At 35.5% G+C, this 26851-nt stretch overlaps 1 protein-coding gene across 4 annotated transcripts in view; it reads left to right on the top strand.

The window, feature by feature from the left end:
• The window catches only part of NEK7 (NIMA related kinase 7), a 165356-nt gene that overhangs the window by 58341 nt on the left and 80164 nt on the right, over positions 1-26851 (top strand). For 2 of the 4 annotated variants that reach the window (XM_055110070.2, XM_063597984.1), the window contains exons 2-3: positions 5726-5835; positions 17261-17345. In XM_055110070.2, the coding sequence (XP_054966045.1) occupies positions 17289-17345 (57 nt within the window). In that variant the 5' untranslated portion in view covers positions 5726-5835; positions 17261-17288. The remainder of the gene's footprint in view (positions 1-5725; positions 5836-17260; positions 17346-26851) is intronic. The other 2 variants (XM_003823069.4, XM_063597983.1) reach the window with 1 other exon arrangement.

Raw genomic sequence — 26851 nt, 5'->3', positions numbered from 1 at the left:
TCACTAGGTAACAACATGATGACTGGAACAGTACCTCACATCTCAATATTTATATTGAATGTAAATGGTTTAAATGCTCCACATAAAACAAGCTTGTCCAATCCACATCCCATGCACTACATGTTGCCTAGGATATCTTTGAATGCAGCCCATCACAAATTCTTAAACTTCCTTAAAACATTATAAGATATTTTTGCATTTTTATTTTATTTATTTTTATTTTGCTCATCAGCTATCATTAGTTTATGTGTGGCCCAAGACAATTCTTCTTCTTCTGTTGTGGCCTAAGTAAGCCAAAAGATTGGACACCTCTTAACTAAAAGATACAGATTGGCAGAATGGATAAAATATCAAAAGCCAAATAAGTATTGATTTCAGGAGACACACCTAACACATGAGGATTCTTATGGACTTAAGGTAAAGGCGTGGAAAAAGATATTTAATGCAAATGGAAACTAAAAGTGAGCAGGAATAGTTATTCTTATATCAGATAAAACTGTCTTTAAAGCAGTACCAGTAAAAAAATAAAAAAAAACATCATTATAGGATGACAGAAGGGATCAATTCAACAAGAAGATATAACAATCCTAAACATATATGTGCCCAACTCTGGAGTACCCAGATTCATAAAGCAATACCACTAGATTAAAGAAAAGAGATAGCAACACAACAGTAGTTGGGACTTTAACACTCCACTGACAGTGCTAGACAGATCACTGAAGCAGAAATTTAACAAAGAAACACTGGACTTCAACTGTGCTCTAGAACAAATGAACCTGCACCATAAACAAATAAACCTAATAGATATTCACGGAACATTCTACCCCAAAACTGCAGAATATACATTTTTCTCATCAGCACAAGGTATAACACATTCTCCAAGTTAGACCATATGATAGGCCACAAAATGAGTCTCAATAAATTTATAAAATAGAAATCACATCAATTATATTCTCAGACCACAGCAAAATAAAACTAGAAATCAATTCCAGAGGGAACCATCAAAACTGTATAAATACATGGAAATTAAACAATCTGCTTCTGAATGATTTTTGGGTTAACCATGAGATCAAGATGGAAATTTAAAAATTTTTCAAAATGAATGATAACAGTGGCACAAGTTATCAAAATCTCTAGGATACAGCAAAGACAGTGTTAAGAGGAAACTTTATAGTGCTAAATATCTATATCAAAAAGTCTGAAAGATCACAAATTGGCAACCCAATGTCACACCTTCTTCTTAGAGAAACAAGAACAAACCAAACCCAAGCTAGCAGAGGAAAAGAAGTAACGAAGATCAGGGCAGAACTAAATGAAATTGGAACAAACAAACAAGCAAAAGTACAAAAGATCAGTGAAACAAAAAGCTGGTTATTTGAAAAGATAAACAAAATCGATAGGCCACTAGCTAGATTAACCAAGAAAAGAAGAGAGAAGATCCAAATAAGCTCAATTAAAAGTGAAACTGGAGACAATTACAATCAATATCACAGAAATACAAAAGATCATTTGACATTACTATGAACACCTTTATATGCACAAACTAGAAAACATAGAGGAAATTGATAATTTCCTAGAAAAAGACAACCCTTCTAGATTGAATCAGGAAGAAACAGAAATTCTGAACAGACCAATCACAAGCAGTGAGATAGAATCAGTCATTAAGAAACCAAAAACAACTGCCAAGAAAAATAAGCCCAGGGCCACATAGATTCACAGCCGAATTCTACCAGACATTCAAGGAAGAATTAGTACGAGTGTACTGAAACTATTTCTAAATATTGAGAAGGAGGGAATCCTCCTGAACTCATTTTATGAAGCTAGTATCACCCTGATATCAAAGCCAGGAAAGGACATAACTGAAAAAGTAAACTGCGGACAAGTATCTGTAAAACACAGATGCAAAAATCCTCAACAGAGTGTTAGCAAACCAAACTCAACAGCACATCAAAAGAAATAAAAATTCACCATGATCAAGTGGGTTGCAGGGATGGTTCAACACGTGCAAGTCAATAAATGTGATTGATCACATGAACAGAATTGAAAACAAAACCATATAATCATCTCAGTAGATGCAGAAAAAGCATTTGATAAAAGCCAGCATCTCCTTATGATAAAAACCCTCAACAAACTAGGCATAAAGAAACATACCTCAAAATAATAAAAACCATATATGACAAACCCACAGCCAACATCATATTGAATGGGACAGAGTTAAAAGCATTCCCCCTAAGAACTGGAACAAGATAGGAATGCCTACTTTCACCATTTCTATTCAACATAGTACTTGAAGACTTAGCCTGAGCTATCAGGCAAGAGACGGAAATAAAGGACATCCAAATTGGAAAAGAGGAAGCCAAACTATCTCTGTATGCTGATTATATGATCTTATACCTAGAAAACCCTAAAGACTCCTCCAAAACACTCCTAGATCTAGTAAATGAATTAAGTATCAGGTTACAAAATCAATGTACAGAAATCAGTAACACTGCTATACACCAACAATGAACAGGTTAATAATCAAATCAAGAACACAATCCGTTTTTACAATAGCTACAAAAAAAAAAAAAAAAAAAAAAGCCCCAAGCCTAGGAATATACTTAACCAAGTAGGTGAAAGATCTCTACAAGGAGAACTGCAAAACACTGCTGAAATAAATAAAACAAATGGAAATACATCCCATGCTCAGGGATTGAAAGAATCAATATTGTGAAAATGACCATACTGCCCAAAGCAATCCTATGAAATTCCTATGAAAATACCAATATCATTTTCACAGAATTAGGAAAAATAATCCTCAAATTTATATGGAACCAAAAAGCCCAAATTGCTAAAACAATCCTAAGCAAAAAGCATAAGTCTGGAAGCATTACATTACCTGACTTCAAATCATACTACAAGGCTGTAGTAATCCAAACTGCATGGTACTAGTATAAAAGTAGATGCAAAGACTAATGGAACAGAATAGAGAACCTCGAAATAAAGACAGACACTTAAAACTAACTGATCTTCGACAAAGAATACAAAAACATAAATTGGGAAATAGACACCCTATTTGATAAATGGCGCTGGGAAAATTGGATAGCCACATGTAGAAGAATGAAACTGGATCCCTTTCTCTCACTATATTACAAAAGTTAACTCAAAATGGATTAAAGATTTAAATCCAAGACCTGAAACTATAAAAATTCTAGAAGAAAACCTAAGAAAAACTCTTCTGGACATTGATCTAGGCAAAGAATTTATGATAAAGACTCCAAAAACAAATGCAACAAGACCAAAAATAAATAAATGGGACCAAATTAAATTAAAAAGCTTCTACACAGCAAAAGAAATAATCATCAGAATAGACAACCTGTAGAATGGGAGAAAATATTTGCAAATTATGAACCCAACAAAGGACTGATATGCGGAATATACAAATAAATCAGCAAGAAAAAAATCCAATTAAAAGATTGGCAAAAAAAAAAGCATGAATAGACATTTCTCAAAAGAAGATATACAAGTGGCCAACAAATATGAAAAAAATGCTCAACATCACTTATCATCAGGAAAATACAAATTAAAACCACAATGAGATACCACCTTACCCCAGCCAGAATGGCCCTTATTTAAAAAGTCAAAAAGCCATAGATTCTGGCATGGATATGGTGAAAGAGGAACACTTACACACTGCTGGTGGGAATGTAAAGTAGTACCACCTCTGTGGAAAACAATATGGAAATATTTCAAAGAACTCAAAGTTAATCCACTATTTGATCTAGTAATTCCACTGATGGGTGTCTACCCAAAGAAAAAGAAGTCACTGTATCAAAGAAATGCTTGCACGTGTATGTTTATTACAGCACAATTTATAATTGCAAAGAAATGGAATCAACCTAAGTACCCCTCAACTGATGAATGGATAAAGAAAATATTGGTGTGTGTGTATATATGTTTTATATATATCTATTAAATTTATGTATATTTTACATAAAAATGTTTATAATTTTCTATTTTTATATATAATTAATATATTAAAATATGTGTATATATATATGTGTGTAGGTTTGTGTGTGTATATATATATGTGTGTGTGTAGAATACTACTAAGCTGTAAAACGAATGAAATAATGTCTTCTGCAACAACTTGGATGGAATTGGAGGGCATTATTCTAAATGAAGTAAATGAGGAATCAAAAACCAAATACTGCATGTTCTTACTTATAATTGGGAGCTAAACTATGGGTACACAAAGGCATACAGTGTGAGTTAATGGACATTGGAGACTCAGAATGGGGAAGGGTGGGAGGGATGTGAGGGATGAAAAACTACTTTTTGGGTACAGTATATACTATTCCAGTGACAGGTGCATTAAAATCCTAGACTTCACCACTGTACACACATTTTAAAACATCATTATTGTATAAAATAAGTATATAGAATTTTTATTTGTCGATTAAAATAAGTTGAAGCAATTCAGGGTTTATATTTTTGGCAGGAATATCACAGAGGTGATGTTTTCTGCTAAGTGCATTGTATTTGGAGGCACATATCTGCATGTCCCATTACTGGTGATGTTAACTTTTGATTATTTGGCTAATGTGATGTCTGCCAGGCTCTCTACTATGAAATCACTCTTTTTCCCTTTGTAATTAATATGTGCTTTTTTGGGGCGGGGGGTGGGGTGGGAAATACTATGAGACTCTGTAAAAACTTTGCTGCACTAATCATCCATTGATGATTCTTGCCTGAATCAGTTATTTCTGTGATGCCTGGCAAATATTGATTTTTAAATCCCATTGTTCTTGCTTTATTAGGTGGCATTCTTTTGTAAGAAGTAGGTTCCCCCTTTTCACTATTTATTAATTTATATTGTTATTAACTCATAGGTTCTTACTTTATTCAATGGATTATAATTTGTTACTCTCAAATTGTACCAAATGTGGCCGATGGGAACCCATTCAAGCTGGCTTTTATGTCTTTTTGACATGTCCACATTGTTCTTTGAATACTACCTTGTCTTTGGCACAACAAAATGTTTCAGACTCAGCTTGTTCTTTCTCAGCCTGAGTCCTAGAACCAATCATCTCTCCAAAGAGCCCTAATTCCTTTAAATGGAGAAGGGATTTAAACACCAAGATTGGTATTAGGTTAGTTTAATGTGTTTAACTATAAATGTTGAGACTGGGATACTAGAAACATTCATCGTTCTTTTCAAAGATCTGATAGTTATCCTAGTAGTTCTTAAAAACTCATTCATCATAACACAGAAATGTTAAGAATGAACTATCAACTCTAAGCACTTATTTTTTTGCATTGTCTGATATCGACATGTCACTTGCTTGATTATGGGAAGTACTGGATGACTCAGTTAAATGGAGGCAGGAGAGTGAGGTCAGGAATATTCCTGCTGAATGGTGACTTGGGGCCAAGAAAAATATTAGTTCTGGATTTGAGTGTTCAGACTCTGCCAAGTATCAGTCACCATCAAGTTTCCATGATACCCTTTCATTTTTTAGGTATCACATGTACATACAGCTCAGTCAATAATTTTCCTTTGGATGGGAATAGTGTTGCTACTTAAATATGATTGATCCTCTTTTTTTGTTATTTATGAGCTGTAGTTGTAATCAATGAAATGTCTTATTAATATTCTCAGAATATTTAAATGGTACATATAACTAGAAGGAATATTGAAGAGTTTTTGAATAACCTTGAAGATTGAAAAGACACTTTATTTCAGGAAAAGGAAACTATTAATAAGCTTGGATGAATATGCTTCAACTCTAGAATTCTGAAAAAAATCAAAACTAAAAACTTCTGAAGCTCTATTTGAAATCTCTCTTCAAATTGGTAAGCACATATTTTGATATTTAAGATTTCATACTGTGTCAATAATTCATTTTAGGGAAACTTTGATAGCATCATGGAATTATTACTTGGAAGCATACAGAGGAAGTCTATTTAAATAATCTTTGGAAACATAAAGAGGAAGTCCATTTGAACAACTAGAATCTATGGATATTCTTGGTTAAATTGGATTTACGTTACATTTTAAATTAAAAGTTGAGTTTGAAAGATTATGAGATTGACCAGTCTTTAAATCTTTCTTCATTAAGTATATATAGAATGAAGTATTTTTCTTTGGTTTAACATTCTTTAATATAATTAATTTTTTTCTGCCTAAAGACCAGTTATAAAGTTTTTTTGACAAAAATTATGATCACAGGTAAAATGCACCAGTGATTTTTCTTAAAAAACATATTTTTAAGCCTCATTAAAAAAACTTTTATATTACACGTTTTAATACTATATAATTGGCCAAGAATCAGATTAATGTTTTGAAATGTATATTGGTTTATTTTAGGTCAATTTCTGCAAAATAAATTTTCAAAGATTAAATGCACTGAAGATGTCTACAGATGTAGATTAAAGCTTCTTATTTTGATTAAGATTTTAGCTAAGGTAAATATGTTAGCTGTAGTTTTTCAATTCAAATGATATTAGGGAAAAGTGTAAGCATGATTTAATTTGCTGATAATTATCTTAGGATTTTAGCTTTAGAAAAATTAACTTATTAAATATGGGAACTAGGAAAGGCATTATTTTCATTTAGGGAACTGTGTTATAATGTTATTTCAGTTTTTAAATGAAGATAGTTATCTAGTATAATGTTATCTAGTATAGTGTCGTTGAGAACTGTATCATTTGTAATATATACAGTATATTGTACTTTGTTTAATAGTTTTCTTATCAGGGTCATATGAATTATGAAAATTCAGTCCACTGGCAAGCAGATCTGATGTCTTAAAACTAAATGGTTTTGTCATTTAATTAGCGCTTGTGTCTGATATTCAGATTCCTAATTTTGTTCTTTTATTTTCCATAAAATATGTGACCATATGCAATAATAGGGTAAGAAGATTGTTTTACTTTAATGTGTATTAGGTTTCTGGATATATGTGAAAATATTTGTAGTACTTAAAAGATTTGGAGTTACCATAATATGCTTAAGAGAACTTTTTTCAATCACATTAAAAAGCTTTAGGTGATAAACAACTAATTGGTTTGAGATTTTCAAGACAATATATTGAACTCCCCTTCCCCCAAAGAAATTTGAATATTATAAAACTGTTCTGTATGGTTTTTCTCCTAATAATTTACAGTTAGGTTTTTCTGTGTGAATCTCATTCTGTACTTTGTCCTTCCTGACACCTGCCCTGTTTTTATTTCCCCTCTATTACCTACTTTCGACGGTGGTACCACCACGTGCTGTTTCCCCCAAGCTAAAATCGTGGAACCATTTTTAACTTCCATTTTCCATCACCCACCATATCTAATCAGTCACAAGTCCTAAAAGTCAAAACAAGCAATGCTAACATCGATCCTCTATTCTCCATTTCCTTTCATGTTTTATTCATTCAACGATGTTTATCGAGTGTCCATTATATGCCAGGTACTTGCTGATGAATACAGCAGGGAACAAAATGACAGTCTCGCCCTCTGCTACTTATAGCAGAGGAGATAAACACAATAAAAAAGTAAATAATAAGACTATTACAAATTGTTATAATTGCTGTGCAGAAACTAAAGAGTGAAGATAAGAATCAAGCGGGGGGCGGGGGTGGATGGGGGCCGCACACTACTTTGGCGAGGGCAGTTAGGGTAGAGCTGATTTTGAACCAGCCATTCGGGAATTCTGGGCCTAGAGGATAGCAAATACAAAGGCCTGATGCCAGAAAGGATTTCACAGGTTTCAAGAACAGAAAGGAGTTCAGTGCTGATGGAAGGCATTCATTGAGAGAGACTGGGCTGGAAATGTGGGAGAGGCAGGCAGGAGATTACTTACAGAATTCTACTGTGTTTCAGAAAGGAGTTTGAATTTTATTCTAAGAACAATGAGAGTGTTATAATTTGATTTATGTTTTCAAAATATCACTTTGGAGAGAATGGTAGAAAAAGAGAGATCAATTAGTAGGCTATTATGGTAGTCCCAGGTGGAGACATGATGATAACTTGTAGGGTAGTAGTAGTGGTAATGGAGGAACATGAACAAATTTCAGATATATTTTGGAAGTAGAACAAATGATGCATACTGCTGTGTTGGATGTAGGGAGCAAGTTTCATTTTAAAATGTCCTTGATGAAGTGGTAAAAGAGTATTATTCTTATCAAATGTCAACTTTTGAGTATATGTCTTTTAATATGATGTGTGAAATGGGAAGTATGCTTAAAGTTCTACTGCAGCAAATCAAAGTTGTCTCAAGGAAAAGCATTTCCGCAGTTGTGCAGCAAGGTGAGTAGCTACCGTTTTCATGGAACACCATGTTTACTTGAAAGCAAGACAATATTCAGACAGGCATTTCATAGATATTTTTAGGAAAACAAACTGCCTGTCCTTTAAAGGAAAACAACTGACATTACTTGTTGTTAATGATATTTGAACTTTTAAAGTAAAAATTAGAGTTTTGGGAAACCTGTATTCATCAGTATGACCTTGACATCTTCTTGGTATTTAAAGACTTTTTGGATGAGATTAGTGGTGATGTTGATTAATGTGATTTTTTTAATGGTATAATGAAATAGCCAACATTTAGAAGATCTAAATAACTCAGTGGACTAAAAATTTTCAGATGACCAATGTAAAAATCTTGTAGAATAAAGATCTTTGCAAAGGGCAAGATAGACCATTGGATTTTAAGAGTATGAAGGCTCATTGAAATAATTTGAGTCTGCACACTGCAGTTTGGGAACCTGCCACCTGTCAAATTTGGTATAGTATGAAAGAAGAATACAGTGATATGAAATGGTTATTGAAATACTTCTCTTTTTTTCACCTATACATTTGTGGAAGGACAGATTTTTTAATATATAGCCATGTGCCACATAGTGATGCTTTATGGACTGCATATAAAACTTATGGTTTCTTAAGATTATAATGAAGATGAAAAATTCCTATTGCCTAGTGATATCATAGGTATTATAATGTTTGTAGTGCAATGCATTACCTTTTCCATGTTTAGATACAAAGATACCACTGTGTTCGAGTTGTCCATAGTATTCAGTATAATAACATGCTATACAGGTTTGTAGCCTAAGAGCAATAGGTTATACCATATGGTGTAGGTGTGTAGTAGGCTATACCATCTAGGTTTGTGGAAGTACACTCCATGATGTTCATACAATGACAAAATCAACTAAGAATATATTTCTCAGCACATGTCCTCTTCGTTGAGCAACATACGTCTGTACTTCAACCAAAACAATGTGTCTCAACAGATTGAATGCAGAAACATTTTCTATGAGGATAGACATTAAGTTTGCAAAATGTAAAACAATGCTTCCTTTCTAACTAATTTTTGGAAAATGTAGCTATTTATTTTATATATATATATAAAATGGGCTTATGTTATTGGTAAATAAATTAGTATGTATTTTTAAAATTTCTGAGTTTTAATTTCCAAAATGGAGATGGAGAATATAGTTGGATATAACCCACATAAACAAAAGGCCTTTTAGAGACCTCAGGTAAAGAAATGTGGAGACCTAAAAGTTTGAGAATTGTGGAACTGGGTCAATTAAGTAGATGGTGATACATGTAGAAATAAAAAAAAGATTGGAGGAAAAGTAAGTTTTGTAGTGCATGAGAGGTGGAATGCTTTATTCTGGTGGAAACACCAAGTGGACAGTTGGATATAGGCGTTTATAGTTCAGAGCTCAGGATAGATACCTGCAGTGAAGATACAAATTTCAGAGTAATCATATAACAGTAGTAGTCAAGGCCATGATCCTGGCCAGATACGGTGGCTCATGCCTGAAATCTCAGCACTTTGGGAGGCTGAGGTGGGAGGATCACTTGAGCCTAGGAGTACAAGACTAGCCTGGGCCACATAGTGAGACCCCATCTCTACAAAAAATAAAAATTAAAAAATTATAAAAAAATTTAAAGGACATTATTCTGGATGACTTGAGAAGCGTGTAGGTTACAAAAAAAAAATTCAGGTCTTGGAGCACTCCAGCATATATATAAGTTAAATAGAAAAGGGAACTTAGAATAGCTAGGAGAGGAACCAGGACAATGGAACACTTCAGGAAAGTGGGTTAGTTGTGTTGAAAGCTGGTGGGGGATGAGTAAGAGGACCCTCATGATGGCTCTTGTCATCTCTTGTCTGTATTGGTGCAGTAGCCTATTAACTGGCTTTCTTGCTTGTGGTTGTGCCCCTCTGTCCTATTGCTAAAAAGATTGTCTTTCAAAGATAGTGAACTTCTCTCTCTCTCAGCTACTTAAAACCTAACAATACCTCTCTCATGTCAAATGGATATCATAATTTTTTTCCATGAACTGACACTTGTCTATTTGTAGATTAATCTTTTGCTACTAACTCCCCACCCACCGTCTCCCACAACTCACCAACTTTAGTTTGAAATTACTTATAAAGTGGTGTGTACTATACTTTTTACTGTTTTGATGTGTTCTTTCCTCTTCTCAGAATTCCTCTCTTCCCTAGCTCATCTTTTCCTATTCATTATTTAAAGCCCAATTCAGGCAGCACCTTCTTTGGGGAGTTTTTTTTTGTTTTTTTTTGTTTGTTTGTTTTGTTTTTTGTTTTGCTCGAAGATTGGTTGCCAGATTTGTTGAATGTGATGATAGTTTTTTCATCATTGATTTTACACTTAATTTGTAGCAATAATTACTTGATTTTTCTTGACATGCGTACATGCATTCATTCATTAAATAAATATTCCTTCAGCCACCTATTTTGTACCAGGTATTGACGTAAGCACTGGTGATACAGCTGTGGATGACACAAATGTGTCCCTGAAACATGGAACTTACAATCTGGAAGATTGAATACATATTAAAATATTTTATATATTAAAATATATTTTTCTTTCATTTATGAAAGGATTAGTGGTACGAGATAAACTATTTGGTGTTCCGAGGGCATGATAAGTAATGGTGTTAAATCAATATGTAAACACTGACATATTCTACAATAACATTAAGAACCCACTGAAGTCTGGGCGTGATGGCTCACCCCTGTAATCCCAGCACTTTGGGAGGCCAAGGCGGGTGGATCACCTGAGGTCAGGAGTTCCAGACCAGCCTGACCAACATGGTAAAACCCTATCTCTACTAAAAATACAAAATTTAGCTGGGTGTGGTGGCACACACCTGTAATCCTAGCTACTCAAGAGGTTGAGGCAGGAGAATCACTTGAACCCAGGAGGCAGAGGTTGCAGTGAGCCGAGATCACACCGCTGCATTCCAGCCTGGGCGACACAGCGATATTGTGTCTCAAAAAAAAAAAAAGAAAAACCCACTTACACATGGAATTATGTTAAATATATTATGCAAATAATTTTTATTCATCGTACTTACTGTAATATGTATATGTTTTCATCCACAGTTCCTGCCTCATAACTCCCATAATGCTTGTTATAGCCTTTTGTTCTAATATTGGGGTGCCTCAGGGCTCAGAAGGAGTCCTCAGAAAACAGTCTCTCTCTGTGACCTTCTCCTGCCCTTTCACCTCCTTCTTTCTCTCCTGAAGGCAGGAGTCTTCCCCTACCTTTCTGTCTTGGAGATGGCCATAAAGAAATTCTCTGACCTGCTTTGTCTGATTGTAGATCTTTTTTTTTTATTATACTTTAAGTTTTAGGGTACATATACACAACGTGCAGGTTAGTTACATATGTATACATGTGCCATGTTGGTGTGCTGCACCCATTAACTTGTCATTTAACATTAGGTATATCTCCTAATGCTATTCCTCCACCCCTCCCCCGACCCCACAACAGGCCCCAGTGTGTGATGTTCCCCTTCCTGTGTCCATGTGTTCTCATTGTTCAATTCCCACCTATGAGTGAGAACATGTGGTGTTTGGTTTTTTGTCCTTGCAATAGTTTGCTGAGAATGATGGTTTCCAGCTTCATCTGTGTCCCTACAAAGGACATGAACTCATCCTTTTTTATGGCTGCATAGTATTTCATGGTGTATATGTGCCACATTTTCTTAATCCAGTCTATCATTGTTGGGCATTTGGGTTGGTTCCAAGTCTTTGCTATTGTGAATAGTGCCGCTATAAACATACGTGTGCATGTGTCTTCATAGCAGCATGATTTATAATCCTTTGGGTATATACCCAGTAATGGGATGGCTGGGTCAAATGGCATTTCTAGTTCTAGATCCCTGAGGAATCGCCACACTGACTTCCACAAAGGTTGAACTAGTTTACAGTCCCACCAACAGTGTAAAAGTGTTCCTATTTCTCCACGTCCTCTCCAGCACCTGTTGTTTCCTTTCTTATGGTTGCCATTCTAACTGGTATGAGATGGTATCTCATAGTGGTTTTGATTTGCATTTCTCTGATGGCCAGTGATGGTGAGCATTTTTTCATGTGTTTTTTGGCTGCATAAATGTCTTCTTTTGAGAAGTGTCTGTTCATATCCTTCGCCCACTTTTGATGGGGTTGTTTGTTTTTTTCTTGTAAATTTGTTTGAGTTCATTGTAGATTCTGGATATTAGCCCTTTGTCAGATGAGTATATTGCAAAAATTTTCTCCCATTCTGTAGGCTGCCTGTTCACTCTGATGGTAGTTTCTTTTGCTGTGCAGAAGCTCTTTAGTTGAATTAGATCCCATTTGTCAATTTTGGCTTTTGTTGCCATTGCTTTTGGTGTTTTAGACATGAAGTCCTTGCCCATGCCTATGTCCTGAATGGTATTGCCTAGGTTTTCTTCTAGGGTTTTTATGGTTTCAGGTCTAACATTTAAGTCTTTAATCCATCTTGAATTAATTTTTGTATAAGGTGTAAGGAAAGGATCCAGTTGCAGCTTTCTACCTACTGCTAGCCAGTTTTCCCAGCACCATTTATTAAATAGGGAATTGTTTCCCCATTTCTTGTTTTTGTCAGGTTTTCAAAGATCAGATGGTTGTAGATATGCAGCATTATTTCTGAGGGCTCTGTTCTGTTCCATTGGTCTATATCTCTGTTTTGGTACCAGTACCATGCTGTTTTGGTTACTGTAGCCTTGTAGTATAGTTTGAAGTCAGGTAGCGTGATGCCTCCAGTTTTGTTCTTTTGGCTCAGGATTGACTTGGCGATGTGGGCTCTTTTTTGGTTCCATGTGAACTTTAAAGTAGTTTCTTCCAATTCTGTGAAGAAAGTCATTGGTAGCTTGATGGGGATGGCATTGAATCTATAAATTACCTTGGGAAGTATGGCCATTTTCACGATATTGATTCTTCCTACCTATGAGCATGGAATGTTCTTCCATTTCTTTGTATCCTCTTTTATTTCATTGAACAGTGGTTTGTAGTTCTCCTTGAAGAGGTCCTTCATGTCCCTTGTAAATTGGATTCCTAGGTATTTTATTCTCTTTGAAGCAATTGTGAATGGGAGTTCACTCATGATTTGACTCTCTGTTTGTCTGTTATTGGTGTATAAGAATGCTTATGATTTTTGCACATTGATTTTGTATCCTGAGACTTTGCTGAAGTTGCCTATCAGCTTAAGGAGATTTTGGGCTGAGACAATGGGGTTTCTAGATATACAATCATGTCATCTGCAAACAGGGACAATTTGACTTCCTCTTTTCCTAATTAAATACCCTTTATTTCTTTCTCCTGCCTGATTGCCCTGGCCAGAACTTCTAACACTATGTTGAATAGGAGTGGTGAGAGAGGGCATCCCTGTCTTGTGCCCGTTTTCGAAGGGAATGCTTCCAGTTTTTGCCCATTCAGTATGATTGTAGGTCTTAACACCATTTCAGAAGGCATTCTGCCCCATAATCTGGGGAAAGGAATGCTGCACAAAGAGGCCAAGAAGAAGCTGAACAGACAGGCCTGGCTGGGTTTTCCCACTCAGTCTGTTAGTATTTGATCATATCTTTTTTGTCCAGTCACATTTCTGTATGGTTGTCAGTCATGCCTAGCCAATGAAATCTCCACAAAAGGCCCAAGTGGCCAGGTTCAGGGTGCTTCTGGATAGCTGAACACATTGGAGGTTCCTGGAGTGTGGTGTTTCTGGGGAGGGCATGGAAGCTCTGCACCCCTTCCCTCATACTTGCCCCATGCATCTCTCTATCCTTATGCTTTGTAATATTCTTTATAATGGACTGGTAAACGTATTTCCCCTCCTGAGGTCTGTGAGCCGCTCTGGCAAATAAATCAAACCCAGAGAGGGGGTCAGGGGAACCCCAACTTGACGTGGGTTGGTCAGAAGTTCCAGAGGCTCGGACTGTGACTGGTGGAAAGGGGCGGTGGTCTTGTGGGACTGAGCCCTTAACCTGTGGGATCTGGTGCTATCTCCAGGAAGATAGTGTTGGAATTGAATTGGAGGAAACCCAGCTGGTGTCCACTGCAGAACTGATTATTTGCTTGATGTGTGGAGAGAAACCTTTACACATTTGGTCACAGAAGTCTTATTGTGATTGTTGTATGAAAGCAGAGGAAAAACACAGTTTGTGGCTTTTTTCACTCTTTTTAAGTTTACATTCAATATGAGAAATTTATTCAGAATTTTATATCTGAGCAGAGTCTCCTTGACCTTCTTTATGGGATACTGTAGAAATGAGTTCTTTAGGTAGATTTTTAGAGTAAAACACTTTAAGTTTCTTTGAGTTTTATGTTTCTTTTTTCATTGTTTTATTTGCTTAGACATTGTCACGTATCAGTAGCTATAGCAAAACCACTTTATTATAACCTAGTACAGAATTTCTCAAAATGTCTTCTTTGGATCAGTCAGACTGTGGGATATTTTAAAATGTCACACAAAGAAAGCAAAGCAAAGAAACGAAACTTAAGAAACTTTTACTAATTGCAGGCCTGCTTGGATCTTTTACTATGCTATTCACTATGACTCTTCAAGAGAGATTCATATAAAAAATGTTATTTCATAGGGGTCTTTGACCAGGAAACTTTTTCTTTTCTTTACGGAATATCTTGTGAAACTGTCTGTGGGACACCAGGTATGAAATGTTGATTTTAATATTGGATTTCATGCTAAAAGGTATTTGGATTCACTTCTAGGATTATCCTTCATCCTCCTCCCCACCTTGAATCCAATACTGCATAAACATGATTATTTATCATGACCAAGTGGGGTTCATCCCACAAATGAATATTGCTTTAATATTCAAAATTGAATCAATATAATTCAACATTTTAACAGATTAAAAAAGAAAAAACATGTAATCATTTCAAGATACACAATTTTTTAAATAAAAATCTAACATCTATTCTTTGTAAAAACTTCCAGCAAACAATAGAAGGGAATTATCAACCTGATAAATCAGGGCATCTATAAAAAATGTATAGCTAACATAATACTTATTGGTGACAGATTTAATACGTTTTTCCTAAGATTAGGAAAAAGGAAAGGATGTCTGCTCTCTACTTCTATTCATTGTACTGGATGTTCTATCTATTGCAGTAAGGCAAAAAAACTACAGAAAAGCTACTTGGACTAATAAGGAAGTTTAGGAATTTTGCAAGATACCGGGTCAATATACAAAAAACGTTTTATTCCTATATACTAACAATCAGAAAATTGAATTAAAAAACCCCACCATTTACAGTAGTATCAAAAAATATAAAACACTTAGGAAATAATCTGAAAAAAGATGTGAAAGACCAGTATAATGAAACTGGAAGCCATTATTGAAAGAAACTTAAATGAGATAGTCTGTGTTCATGGGTTTGAAGACCCCATATTATTAAGATGTCAATTCTCCCCAAATTGATCTTTAAGGTCAACGTAATCCCAATCAAAATCCCAGCAGTGTCTTTTTAGAAAATCGAAATAGGCAGATCGATTTTACAATTCGTATTAAAATCAGACACGTAATTAAGTAAATATCAAGACTTTATAATAAGCTATAGTAATTAATACTGTAGTTTTGTATAGAGTAGTAATAGTACAGTGTAGTAGGTACACTGTAGGGCAGTAGTACACTGTATAGTGTACTATTGTTAGTGCAAATAAATAGACCAGTGCAACAGCATAGAAAGTGCAGATACCTATATGTGTGTGTGTATATACGTGTATGTGTGTATATATATATAAAAACACATGATCATTTGGTATATGACAAAGATGACATAGCAGCAGTGCAGTGTGGTAAAGGATAATTTTTTCAATATATCATTTGAGGTCAGTTGGATATCCATAAAGAAAAACAAAGATTGACTTTGCCTTATATCATAAAAAAACTTAATTCCAGATGGTTTGTAGATCTAAATATTAAAGGTTAAAAAATAAAGCTTACATTAGAAAATAATATGAGCACTTAGAGTAGAAAAATAATTCATACATAGTACACAAAGCATTAATCATAAAGAAAAAGTTTAAATACTTAGACCACATTAAAATTATGAATTTCTATTCATTAGTTCATGGAAAGATACCATTGGGAAGGTTTTAGAAAGACAAGTCACAGGGTAGAGGAAGAAATTTGTAATACAAATGAACCATGCCCAGAATATTTGTATTGGTTTTTAAAGAGTATGATGAAGTGAAGATGTGTTTTAGTTGTTCCATCAGTTAATCCCATTTAAAAGGGAAGCTAGTTTTTTGAGTCTTAGATTTTGGTCATAAAATAATATTTATAGAGAACCTAGAAACACGTGGTGTTGAGTAGAATCAGTGCAAATGTAGTTCCTGGAGTGTAAGGGCTGTGTGTCATTAAATATTTCAATTTTTGAGTCTTGTGCAATGCCTGGCATGCAGTTACCTTCAGCCTATGTATACTGAATTAATGGATGAAATGCTTTATAATTACAAAGTATGCGTAAAAGAGTAGACACTCAATATGAGGACTGGCCTTTTAAGTTTAAATTTAAAAAATCACAGTAAGCAGTTGGATAAAAGAAAGTACTAACATTTTTAGACTATAAAGATAAGGTGCATTTTAGGGATGTAAAACATTGAGCATAATTTTAGGGAGCTTACTCTGTTACTTAGCTTCTCATAGTGGCAGGGTAGAGGAAAGTATCTTTGATCTAAAAGGCAGAATGCAGAAGAATTTCATCTCAGGAAACAGGATTTTCTAAGCAAATAATGCTTTTGGAGAAGTGGAAATGGTTGAGACAGTGAATATTTGTGGGAGCTAACTAGAGCTTGGATTTAGCAAATGGCAAAAGAGTGTGGTATATCTCAGTGAATTTTTGAAGCATCAGGTAAATCTCTAGCATTTGAATGCATGTGTCAGGTGTATGATGAATGATGTGAATTGGTAATGATTACATTATTTAAATTTCAACTTTACATTTTTGCAGAGTTCTAAAGTTCCTGTTGCTTCAGACAATGGATGAGCAATCACAAGGAATGCAAGGGCCACCTGTTCCTCAGTTCCAACCACAGGTAATTTATCCTAATTAAGATGGACAGAACTATATATAATCTATGTTAAATATGTGTAAGAAAGTAGTACATTTACAGTTCTTTTAGGAAATGAAGTAGCACAAAAGTGCTAATTTTGAATTTCCAAGTTTTAATCAGCATTTTTTTTTTTTGCTTTGTTTTTCAGTTTTGTTTATGGCTTTTGGTATAATTGTTTTAGGTGTAATTAGTACACTTTTTAGGTATAATTATTTATGTGTAATATATTATTTATTTTAATTGATACAGTACAATTGCACATATTTTTGGGGTGCAGTTTGCCATTTTGATAGAAATATTTATTTTAAAATATTGTTTGATAATGCTTAGTTCCCATTTACAAACATGAAAACAAAAAGGCAGCTTTAGCTTTTAACTTTATTTGAATGACCTGTAAGCTCTGAGCGTTAGTATTAGGTTTAGGGAAGGAAGAGGAAAAAAAAAAAGGTGAGACTGTGCCTAAGCTTGGGAGTGCCAGTACATTTTGTACCTGCCCCGGCTTTAGGGAGCTGATCTTGCCTTGCCCACAGCTGCCTTCCATGATGGTGACTTTTCTCTCCCTATCACTTGTAGTGTATTTCTCCTGTGATATATTTGCTTGTTTCTTGTATTTAATAACATAAAATGAAGTAAAAAAATCTTTTAGTAAAAAATGTACACATATTCATTATTTAGCATTCTGCATTCAATATGAATACTTGTCATAAAGCTAACGTGTAATGACATGTTTAAAATAACAGTTGCCACCCCATGTCAGGGCAATACCTCATTTTTATTGCTGTTGTTCCTGAAGACTATATTTCTCAGCTTGGTGTTTGAGGCATTCTACAATATGTCTCATGTATACTCTGCTAAACTTGTCCCAATTTTGTTTGGACGGTATTTCTGAAAACATGCCTTTGGGCTACTGATAAGTGTTCTTTCACAAGAGTTCTATAGTCAAATAGGTTTGAGAGACTTGGGGAAAACAGTGACTTTGTGGCAGTACTTCCTCAGAGCCTTTCCTACACTAGTGTGCATTGTGAATGAATTTCAAAGAGTGGTATAGGCTGTAGTGTTTTCCAAACTTATTTGTCTATGGGATCCTTTTTTTTTTTTTTTTTTTTTTTTAGTGCATCTATTGACTTCTCATGGAAGCACTGTTTAGAGAATAACCGTCTACAAAAAACGATCTTTTCTGCTTGTATGACTTTGCTGATTTTGTACCCTCCATCTTCCCCTCCAATTTTCTAAATCCTGCCCATCCTTTAAGGACCAGCAACAAAGCCGTCTCTACCATAAAGCTTTGTCTGATCCTCTGAAAGCAGTCTTTCCTTGGAAATGTGGCGGTATCTTCTTTGCATCTCTCTTCTGGTATTTCTGATACTTTGGTGTCATTTTTATCTCTCTTATTAGGTTAAAATCTCCTTGAGGGAAAGGACTGTGTCTTATTTACCTTGGATGCCCTCTGGTACTTCAATTTCTCACCTGTAGCAGGGGCTCAATAAGAATATGTAATTGAAACCAACCAGGGACTCAATGAAATGAGTCCTTTACTTAATTGCACTATTACATTGCTTTTCTTTGTTATACCTGTCTGAATTGTCTATATTGAGTAAAAAGACCCTTTTTCCTTAAAGTAAGGCCAATATTTTGATTTCAAGAAGATTGTTTTTTTTTTTTAAGTCCCCATATATATTTATGTTATGATCATAAATTATCAAGATTATAATAAACAAACATATCTATTAAACATAGACCTCTTAGGACTCATTTTACACACATACACAAACATTATTGTTTCATATTATTTCCAGCAAAGGCAATAAAAGAACACTTCTAAAAATTAGGTAGTTCAGGTTATGATTTTGAGATTCACAGTTTTAAACAACCTTGTGTTTCAAAGAGGAAAAAAAGTAAGCACTTTCATTTTTGCCTCCTACTGACTCACCAACCAGGAAAGGTCGGAGTGGCAGTAGGAAGGAAAAATAAAAGTGATTGTTTTCCTGTGAGACACTGGGCTGCCCCACAGTATAAATTTCAAAATTATAGCAGCGATTCTGCATTTCTTTTTACACTGTTCCTTTCATTTATGCCTCCTCCTGCTGCTCCTGTGTGGGTGGACTTCTTTCCCTGTTGGAAACAGGCAAGTGTCGTCCCAGGTTCTAGCTGCCTTGTGGCAGGTGGGGGAAGGGAGAAGGATTTTTTCCCCCTCCTCTCTGCATTCACACTGATGGTGTGAGACAGTGTAAGAAAGATTACCTGACAAGAGCTTATAGGCATTATTGCTTATTAAGTCTTTGAAAAACGTTACTGCTCTCAGTAGCATTATTTTAGAAGACTGGGAAAGGACAGCCTCTGCTCAGCTTTGACAACCTTTTTTTTGTTTTGTTCCACACCACTGGCCTGAATAATGGGGATGATATGGCAACATCTGGTTAGCCCAGTGACTTCTTTCACTTTTGTAATAGAAGTCTGGGCATAAACAGAAAACTAAGGATGTCAAGTTTCTGAGTGTCAAATACCAATTCCCTGTTATAATGATAAGTGATGTATATTCTTGGCATATCCATTCTTTTTCTTGTTTCAAAATGAATACTCTCACCCCATAATGTATAATATGTGGTCTCATTTTTGGTACAGTGTAAGTTCCTTTTGTTTTGTTTTAGAATGTGAGATTTATGTTTCTTTATTAATGTATTTTGAAATTTTTTCTATCAGCTCCACTCCTTCCCACCCTCCCTTCTTTTCCCCCTTTCTTCCTTTCTTGATTCTTTCCACTAACATCTAGAAGGTACTGAAAGGATATTTTGACTAGATTCTTGTTCTGTATATTTTCATTGCCTTTGGACTCTTGTTTTTGGAACAGTGGATTTCGCTTTTTAAAAATAAAAATAAAAATTCAAACTGTATAAAGATGGTGGTTGGGAAATAGTAAAATTTTTACTCTTTACTGTGAGACTAATTTTAAACAATGGAAGTTTACAATTAACATTTTGTGAGTATTTTGATTTATGGTTATTGAGTGAAGATGGCTATGGTAGAGTCACATTTTTTTCCAAAAAGTTAATTATAAACCAATTATAATCAGAGTACAATTTTAAGAATTTTTGCGAGTTATTAGAAGGAGGATTTTCATTGTGATATGATCAGAGGCCTAGGTTATTTTTTTTTTTAATTTGAAGATAGTGTAATATTTTGGCTACTTATGAAAGAGAAAAGACATGTCACTCAGATCTGTGGGTAGAAAAAACAGATATTCCTTATTCTTACAGTGTGGAAAGTATGAAAATCTTATCTTGGAGTCTTGCAACTTAACCAGTAAGGTAGACTGACCATTCCTTTAAGCTTCATGGCAGTTCAGACTGTAATCCATTTACTATTTTGCATCTCTGTGGAGTGACTGTGGAGGGATGAAATAAAGTTTACCTTGAGTAGCATGTTCAGGGTAGTAATCAGGGTTCATTGTAGGCCAGCCAGAAAGTATCCCTCTCTATTGAGTGGGTATGAATTTTAGACTTGATAACTATATTACCTTCTTTTTTCTCTAGCTTATCTTCTGGAGTTACTTTCTTTGTGAAGTAAGTGTCATTTAACTTGTTTCTTTTGATAAACTGATTTTGCCAAGGTGTTTGTCATAGGCATTGAGTAGAGTGCTTCTATTTTTGGAAGTCTTTACAGAAATTTAGATGTTACATTCTCCTAGTAACAGTTTCCTTCATTGAATAACTTTATTGATGGTACAGAAAGAGCAGTAGCTTTTTTGAGGAAAGAAGACTCTTGCTATAGGTTAAATTTATGGCCATGAAACTCAAAGCCTAATGCTGCTCAGCAATCATCCTTAGCGCATCCACTCCCTACTTTCCTGGCTCCAAACTCTCCCACTTTGTATATTTTCTGTCCTCAAACCCATAACATGTCCTTTCCTCATCCTAGCTCTAAGCTGATGCCCTTGCTCCTATTTTACTGAAGAAACTGAAGCAGTCAGAAGAGAACCTCCACAGACTCCTACCATAGTTATCCTCCTCCCAGAATCTGTATTCACTTCATCTGCCTTTTCTGTTGTTACCAGATGAACTATCCACACTGCTCTCAAAGGCCAACCCTCCCATGTGCACCCCCTCTACTGGGTCCGTGCTACTATGCTATTACTTCTCCCATCTAAACAACAAAATGAAACAAAAGAAAACCCCTTAAACCGTCTAAGTTACTCTTCCTTCGAGTTGTTAACCTATTTCTCCGCTCCCTTTTATAGCAAAGTTCCCAGAAAGGTTTTTCTGTAATTCAGTCTCCCATTTCTCCTTTCTCTCTAAAATCTACTCTAATTAAGCTCTCTACCACACTGTGCCACCTAAGCTGCTCCTGTCAAGTTACAGTTACCTCTCCTGCTCCATCCAGTCCAGTTTTCAGGCCTCATTTTACTTAGCAGCTGCATTTGATAGAGTTGATTATGCTGTCTTCTTTGAAACCTATTCTTCACTTGGCTTCCAGGAATCTTATTGTTCTCTTGTCTTAATGGTCCCTCTATTGATTTCTTCTCACCTTCTGAGAAGGTGACACTTAACAGTGGAGTGCCCCAAGGCTCAGTTCCTTAGACCTCTTTTCTATCTATATCCCTTACTTAGTGTTCTCTTCCAGTCTCATGATTCTATGCTGGTGACTCTTTGTATCTCAACCTGGACCTCTGCCCCGAATTCCAAACTCATGTATCCATTTGCCTACTTGGCATCACATTTTCATGTTTCAACCCTAATGCTGCCCAAACTGAATTCTAAATATTTCCCTCCAGACTGACAGCCCACCATCTTCTCCTTCTCAGTGGCAAGTCTATCCTTCCAGTTGCTGAGGTTAAAACTCTTAGAGCCATTCCTAACTTCCTCCTATTTCTCTGGTCTCATACTTAATGTTAGCAGATACCAGAGGCCGAATCTTTAAAATATATTTAGAATTTGAGCACTTCTTTTCTTCTCCACTGCTGCTACTCTGAAGTTACTTAATCTTTCACCTATTTTATTGCAGTATCTTCCTAATTGATCTCTTTGCTTTCATCCTCGCTCCCTTCCCCTTTAATCTATTCCCAACACAGCAATATTTCAGTCAGTCACGTCTGTTTAAAGCCTTTCAGTAGTTTCCCATTGGCTTGCTCATTCATATTCTTCAAGTATATATTTTAATATCACCTTCTTGATCACTCAATGAAAATGGAATCTTCCCACTCACACAGTATGTCAACCCTGCAATATTTTTCTCCATAGAATGTATCACCTTATCACTTATTTTGTTCATTGTTTTTCTTCTCTTAGGGTATAAGCTCTCTCCCTAGTCCCAGAGTGGTACACATAGTAGGCATTCAATAAATATTTGTTGAGTGAACACAAACTTGGTTTCAAATCAACCTGTCCACTTTCTTTATGAGCCCTGCTTTTAAAATGAACATGAAAATACATAAATATCTTCAGAATTTGTCTTTCATTATGCATGTAACCACCTACATTCTCCCTTTCTTATTGAAGTTTTAATTTTTCCCCACCTCCTTGCTTCAGTTGGAACACACTTCTCCCCGCCAGGACACTGCTTCCCCTGTAACCCTCTCAAGTGGAGGCTACTTATTCTCCCTTGCCCACATACATAGGATTAGGAGGTCGGAACCACAAACTTCTCCATCCACAATGCCTCTTCTAGAACACTACTTCTCCTTTTTCAGAGGGGCAAGGGGCGGGGTGGGGTGAGGAACCACAGCTTTGAGGCTTATTCCATTCAACTAAAGGACTTATACCTTCCTTATTGCAGTCATCTTCTGACCTCCTCATTACCTCTCACATGAATTGAAAATTTAACCCCTGACTCACTCTCTTGCCACCTTCATTCTGGACAGTAGTACTGCTGCTACCATCAGTGTTTACTGATTATTGTGCTCTTAAAATGTACCTACCCCATTACCCCATGCTTACCATTTCAGATAACATTGCCTCATTTAATCCTAACATAAACCATATAAGGCATTCTTTTTTACACATTACAAATGAGGAGACTGAGGCTCCGACTAATTAACTAACTTGTCCATGGTCACATAGCTAGTAAGTAGTGAAGCTGGGATTTGACCCAGGTCTGTTTGACTCCAAGCCAATTAGTTTTTAGCTTTCACAGAGAAATCTCAAACATTCCTTGAACAGTCTTATCTCCTCATTTACTGACTCTTGATATTCTTATAGGTACCTCATACTTATAGTTTTCAAGATGAAATTTATCATATTCTGTTCAAGGTTACACTTTTGCTTGTGATTAGTACTTATCTAGAGTTGCCCAACCTAGAAACAAGGGAGTCTTATACTCAAGTTTAGGCATTTTCAGTGTTCTCTTGATTTTGCCGCTTAAGTAGCTGTTGAATCTGCGAATTCCCTATGTCCTGGCTATAACTCCTCTAGTTTAGAATATTGTCATTTGATGCCTGGATTATTGCAGCAGCTTTGTAACTGGTCTTCTTTCCTCTCATTTTACCATTTCTAGTTCATTCTCTACATTGCAGCAAGAGTTGTCTTTCTAAAGTATACATTTTATTATATTCCTCGCCTTATTTCTTCTGAATTCTTATTACTTTTAAGATGAATTTTACATTGCTTTATATAACTTCAGAGATCTTTATCATCTGGTCTCCTTTGATTCCTCTAGCTGCATTTTGTGCCATTTCGAATTTTGGACTCAGATTCAGCCATTTCTTGATTATAACCATGCTTTTTTTTTCATCTCCAAGGTGGTAATGTGATGGATTTAGGTGATATTCAAGGAGATTCAGTCAATAATGAGACATAATGAACATACAGAATCATTACAATATATATTGCCTATAAAAGTGGTTTTATGACAGAGATCCTAAGAAAAATATTTTAGTAACAGAAATATATACTTTGGAAGACAATAATGAGATTACTTTGAGAAACATTATATGGGTGACTATATTAGCATGCTTCTAATAATATGCTTTGTGAGTATTGTTTACTTTTGTATATCATATTTTATATCAGTGAATACTAGATAAAGGGTAATCAGCAAATGTTTTTTGAATGGATAATCTCTAACTGAAAGTTAATTTCTACTTTTTCCACTAAATATTGATTAGTTAACTGTACAGTCCCGAGTCACCTAACATCAGGGATTCATTCTGAGAACTGCATTGTCAGGCAAGTTCTTTGTTTTGCAAACACCATAGAGTGCACTTCCACAAACCCCGACAGGATAGCCTACTACACACCTAGGCTATATTGTACAGTCTGTTGCTCCTAGTCTACAGAGCTGCATAGTGTGTTACTATACTGTAGGCAGTTGTAACACAATGATAAGTATTTATGTACCTAATCATATCTAAACCTAGAAAAAGTACAGTAAAAATATGGTTTTGTAATCTTATGGCCAGACATTCCTATACTGCCTGGTGTTGGCTGAAATGTCATTAGATGGCGCATGACTGTATTATTCTTATAGTATGTAGATTTCAGTTATTCTAGAGTTATTTTAGAAAATGACTGTGTGACAATATTGAATACTAAGAAAACTGTCAAATTGGGGAATGACTTCAAAATATTTAAAGTGCGTTTAAGTTGTCTTTAAATTTAGATTCATCACACTTACATACTTACGAGTGAGAGTACCTCATATTTTAAGGGAAATGCTTGAGAAATTTACATGATTTTTGAAAAGAATGAGAACACAGTAAGAATTCTCTTGCCTGCTGCTCTCTTGGAAATTTCTATTTGAACAGTCTGTTCAGAGCGATGGGGCAAAGATGAGGATGAGGCTGATTAATCAAAATAGTCTTCCGTCTTCCAACTTTATTTGAAACAGTTTAAGACAGAGTGAGACTCCGTCTCAAAAAAAAAAAAGAAATATGCTTTAATAACCACAATGATGAGATCATTGTTTTTTTGAAGGTGAATTTCATATTTAGAAATATCTTAAAATTCTTTAGACCCAAGTGTTTACTTGGTTTTGAATAAAGTACATAGTCTTGGTATTCTTTTTTTGACCAAAATGAGATATATTCTTAAACCAATAATTTTTTGTTGTTGTTGTTGAGACGGAGTCCTGCTCTGTCACCTAGGCTGGAGTGCAAGTGCAGTGGCACGATCTCGGCTCACTGCAACCTTTGCCACCTGGGTTTAAGCGATTCTCCTGCCTCAGCCTCCTGAGTAGCTGGGATTACAGGTGTGTGCCGCACACCTGGCTAATTTTTGTATTTTTAGTACAGATGGGGTTTCAGCATCTTGACCAGGCTGGTCTTGAACTCCTAACCTTGTGATCCACCCGCCTTGGCCTCCCAAAGCACTGGGATTACAGGCGTGAGCCACCACTCCCGGCCAAGACCAATAATTTTTATACAATTCACATGCTATCTCTGATTACCATTCTAAAGAAGAAGTTTCAGACATGTTTTCAGTAGTGGAAGCCTTCCTGGTGTAAAACCATAGCCTCCCATGGTAGCTGTTTTGAAGAGCAATGTTGAATGTATACATTCTAATCTGTTTGTTAGAGGTCAGTGGTATTTACATTTAGGATACCTGTATATTTTGTCTTCCTTTATATTGTTACTATGTGAATATTACGATCTTGTCATATGATTCTTATGTTTCACATAGCTTTCTCACTAAATATTCATAAAACAAACACAAATTTCAAAATTTGATGTTTTTCTTGTCACATTCATATAGAATACATTTAATCATGTCTTCTTTTCCTTTAGTAAATTTCATTCAGTGTTGAGGCACAAGTAAATAGAGGAGGAGGAGTTTCCAGTAGAGTTATGATATGTGTCCCTTAGGGGGTCAGGGGAGTACCTGGAATTAATTTAATTTTAGAACCAATAAATGGAATGATAAATCAGATTACCTGGAGTCAGTGAGCAAAAATTAGAAAAGAATGCTGAGGATGATACCCTGTGGTGTACCAGCATTTATGGAGAGGAATATATAGCGGACCTGGAAGGAAACAGAAGGACATAGCTTAGCATGGTGGGTTAGAGCATGAGCTCTGAAGTCATATTGGCTGGGATCAGTTCTTAGTCCCTCACTTCCTAGCTGTGTGATAGAGGGGAAGTTGTTTAGCATCTGTAAACCTCAGTTTTCTTATTAGTAAATGAGATGAATCAAGTTTTTACCTCATAAAGTTGATATGGAGCTTTCAGTATGATGCTTGGCACATAGTTAGCATTCATTAAATGTTAGCAAAAATGATGATGATGACTGCAATGACAACAAGCTGCCAATAATTGTCTTGGCCCACATTTCTCTACCCATTGTTTTCTTCCATATCATATCTTTTATTACATCTTTATTACCTATTTTCTGCCTAGATGGCTTCTCCTTTAGCCTTGTTTTTACCAGTAAATGGCAGCACTATTCATCTGTGTGCTTCAGCCAAAAATCTCAATCATCCTTGATTTCTCTCTCTCCCTCACTCCTCATATTCAATTAATTGGCAAGTTTTTGACTCCATCTCAAATTATATTCTTATTACAT

This window comes from Pan paniscus, chromosome 1 (genome assembly GCF_029289425.2).
Source record: "Pan paniscus chromosome 1, NHGRI_mPanPan1-v2.0_pri, whole genome shotgun sequence".
Taxonomy (NCBI): domain Eukaryota; kingdom Metazoa; phylum Chordata; class Mammalia; order Primates; family Hominidae; genus Pan; species Pan paniscus.
This window is presented reverse-complemented; position numbering and strand designations above follow the sequence as displayed.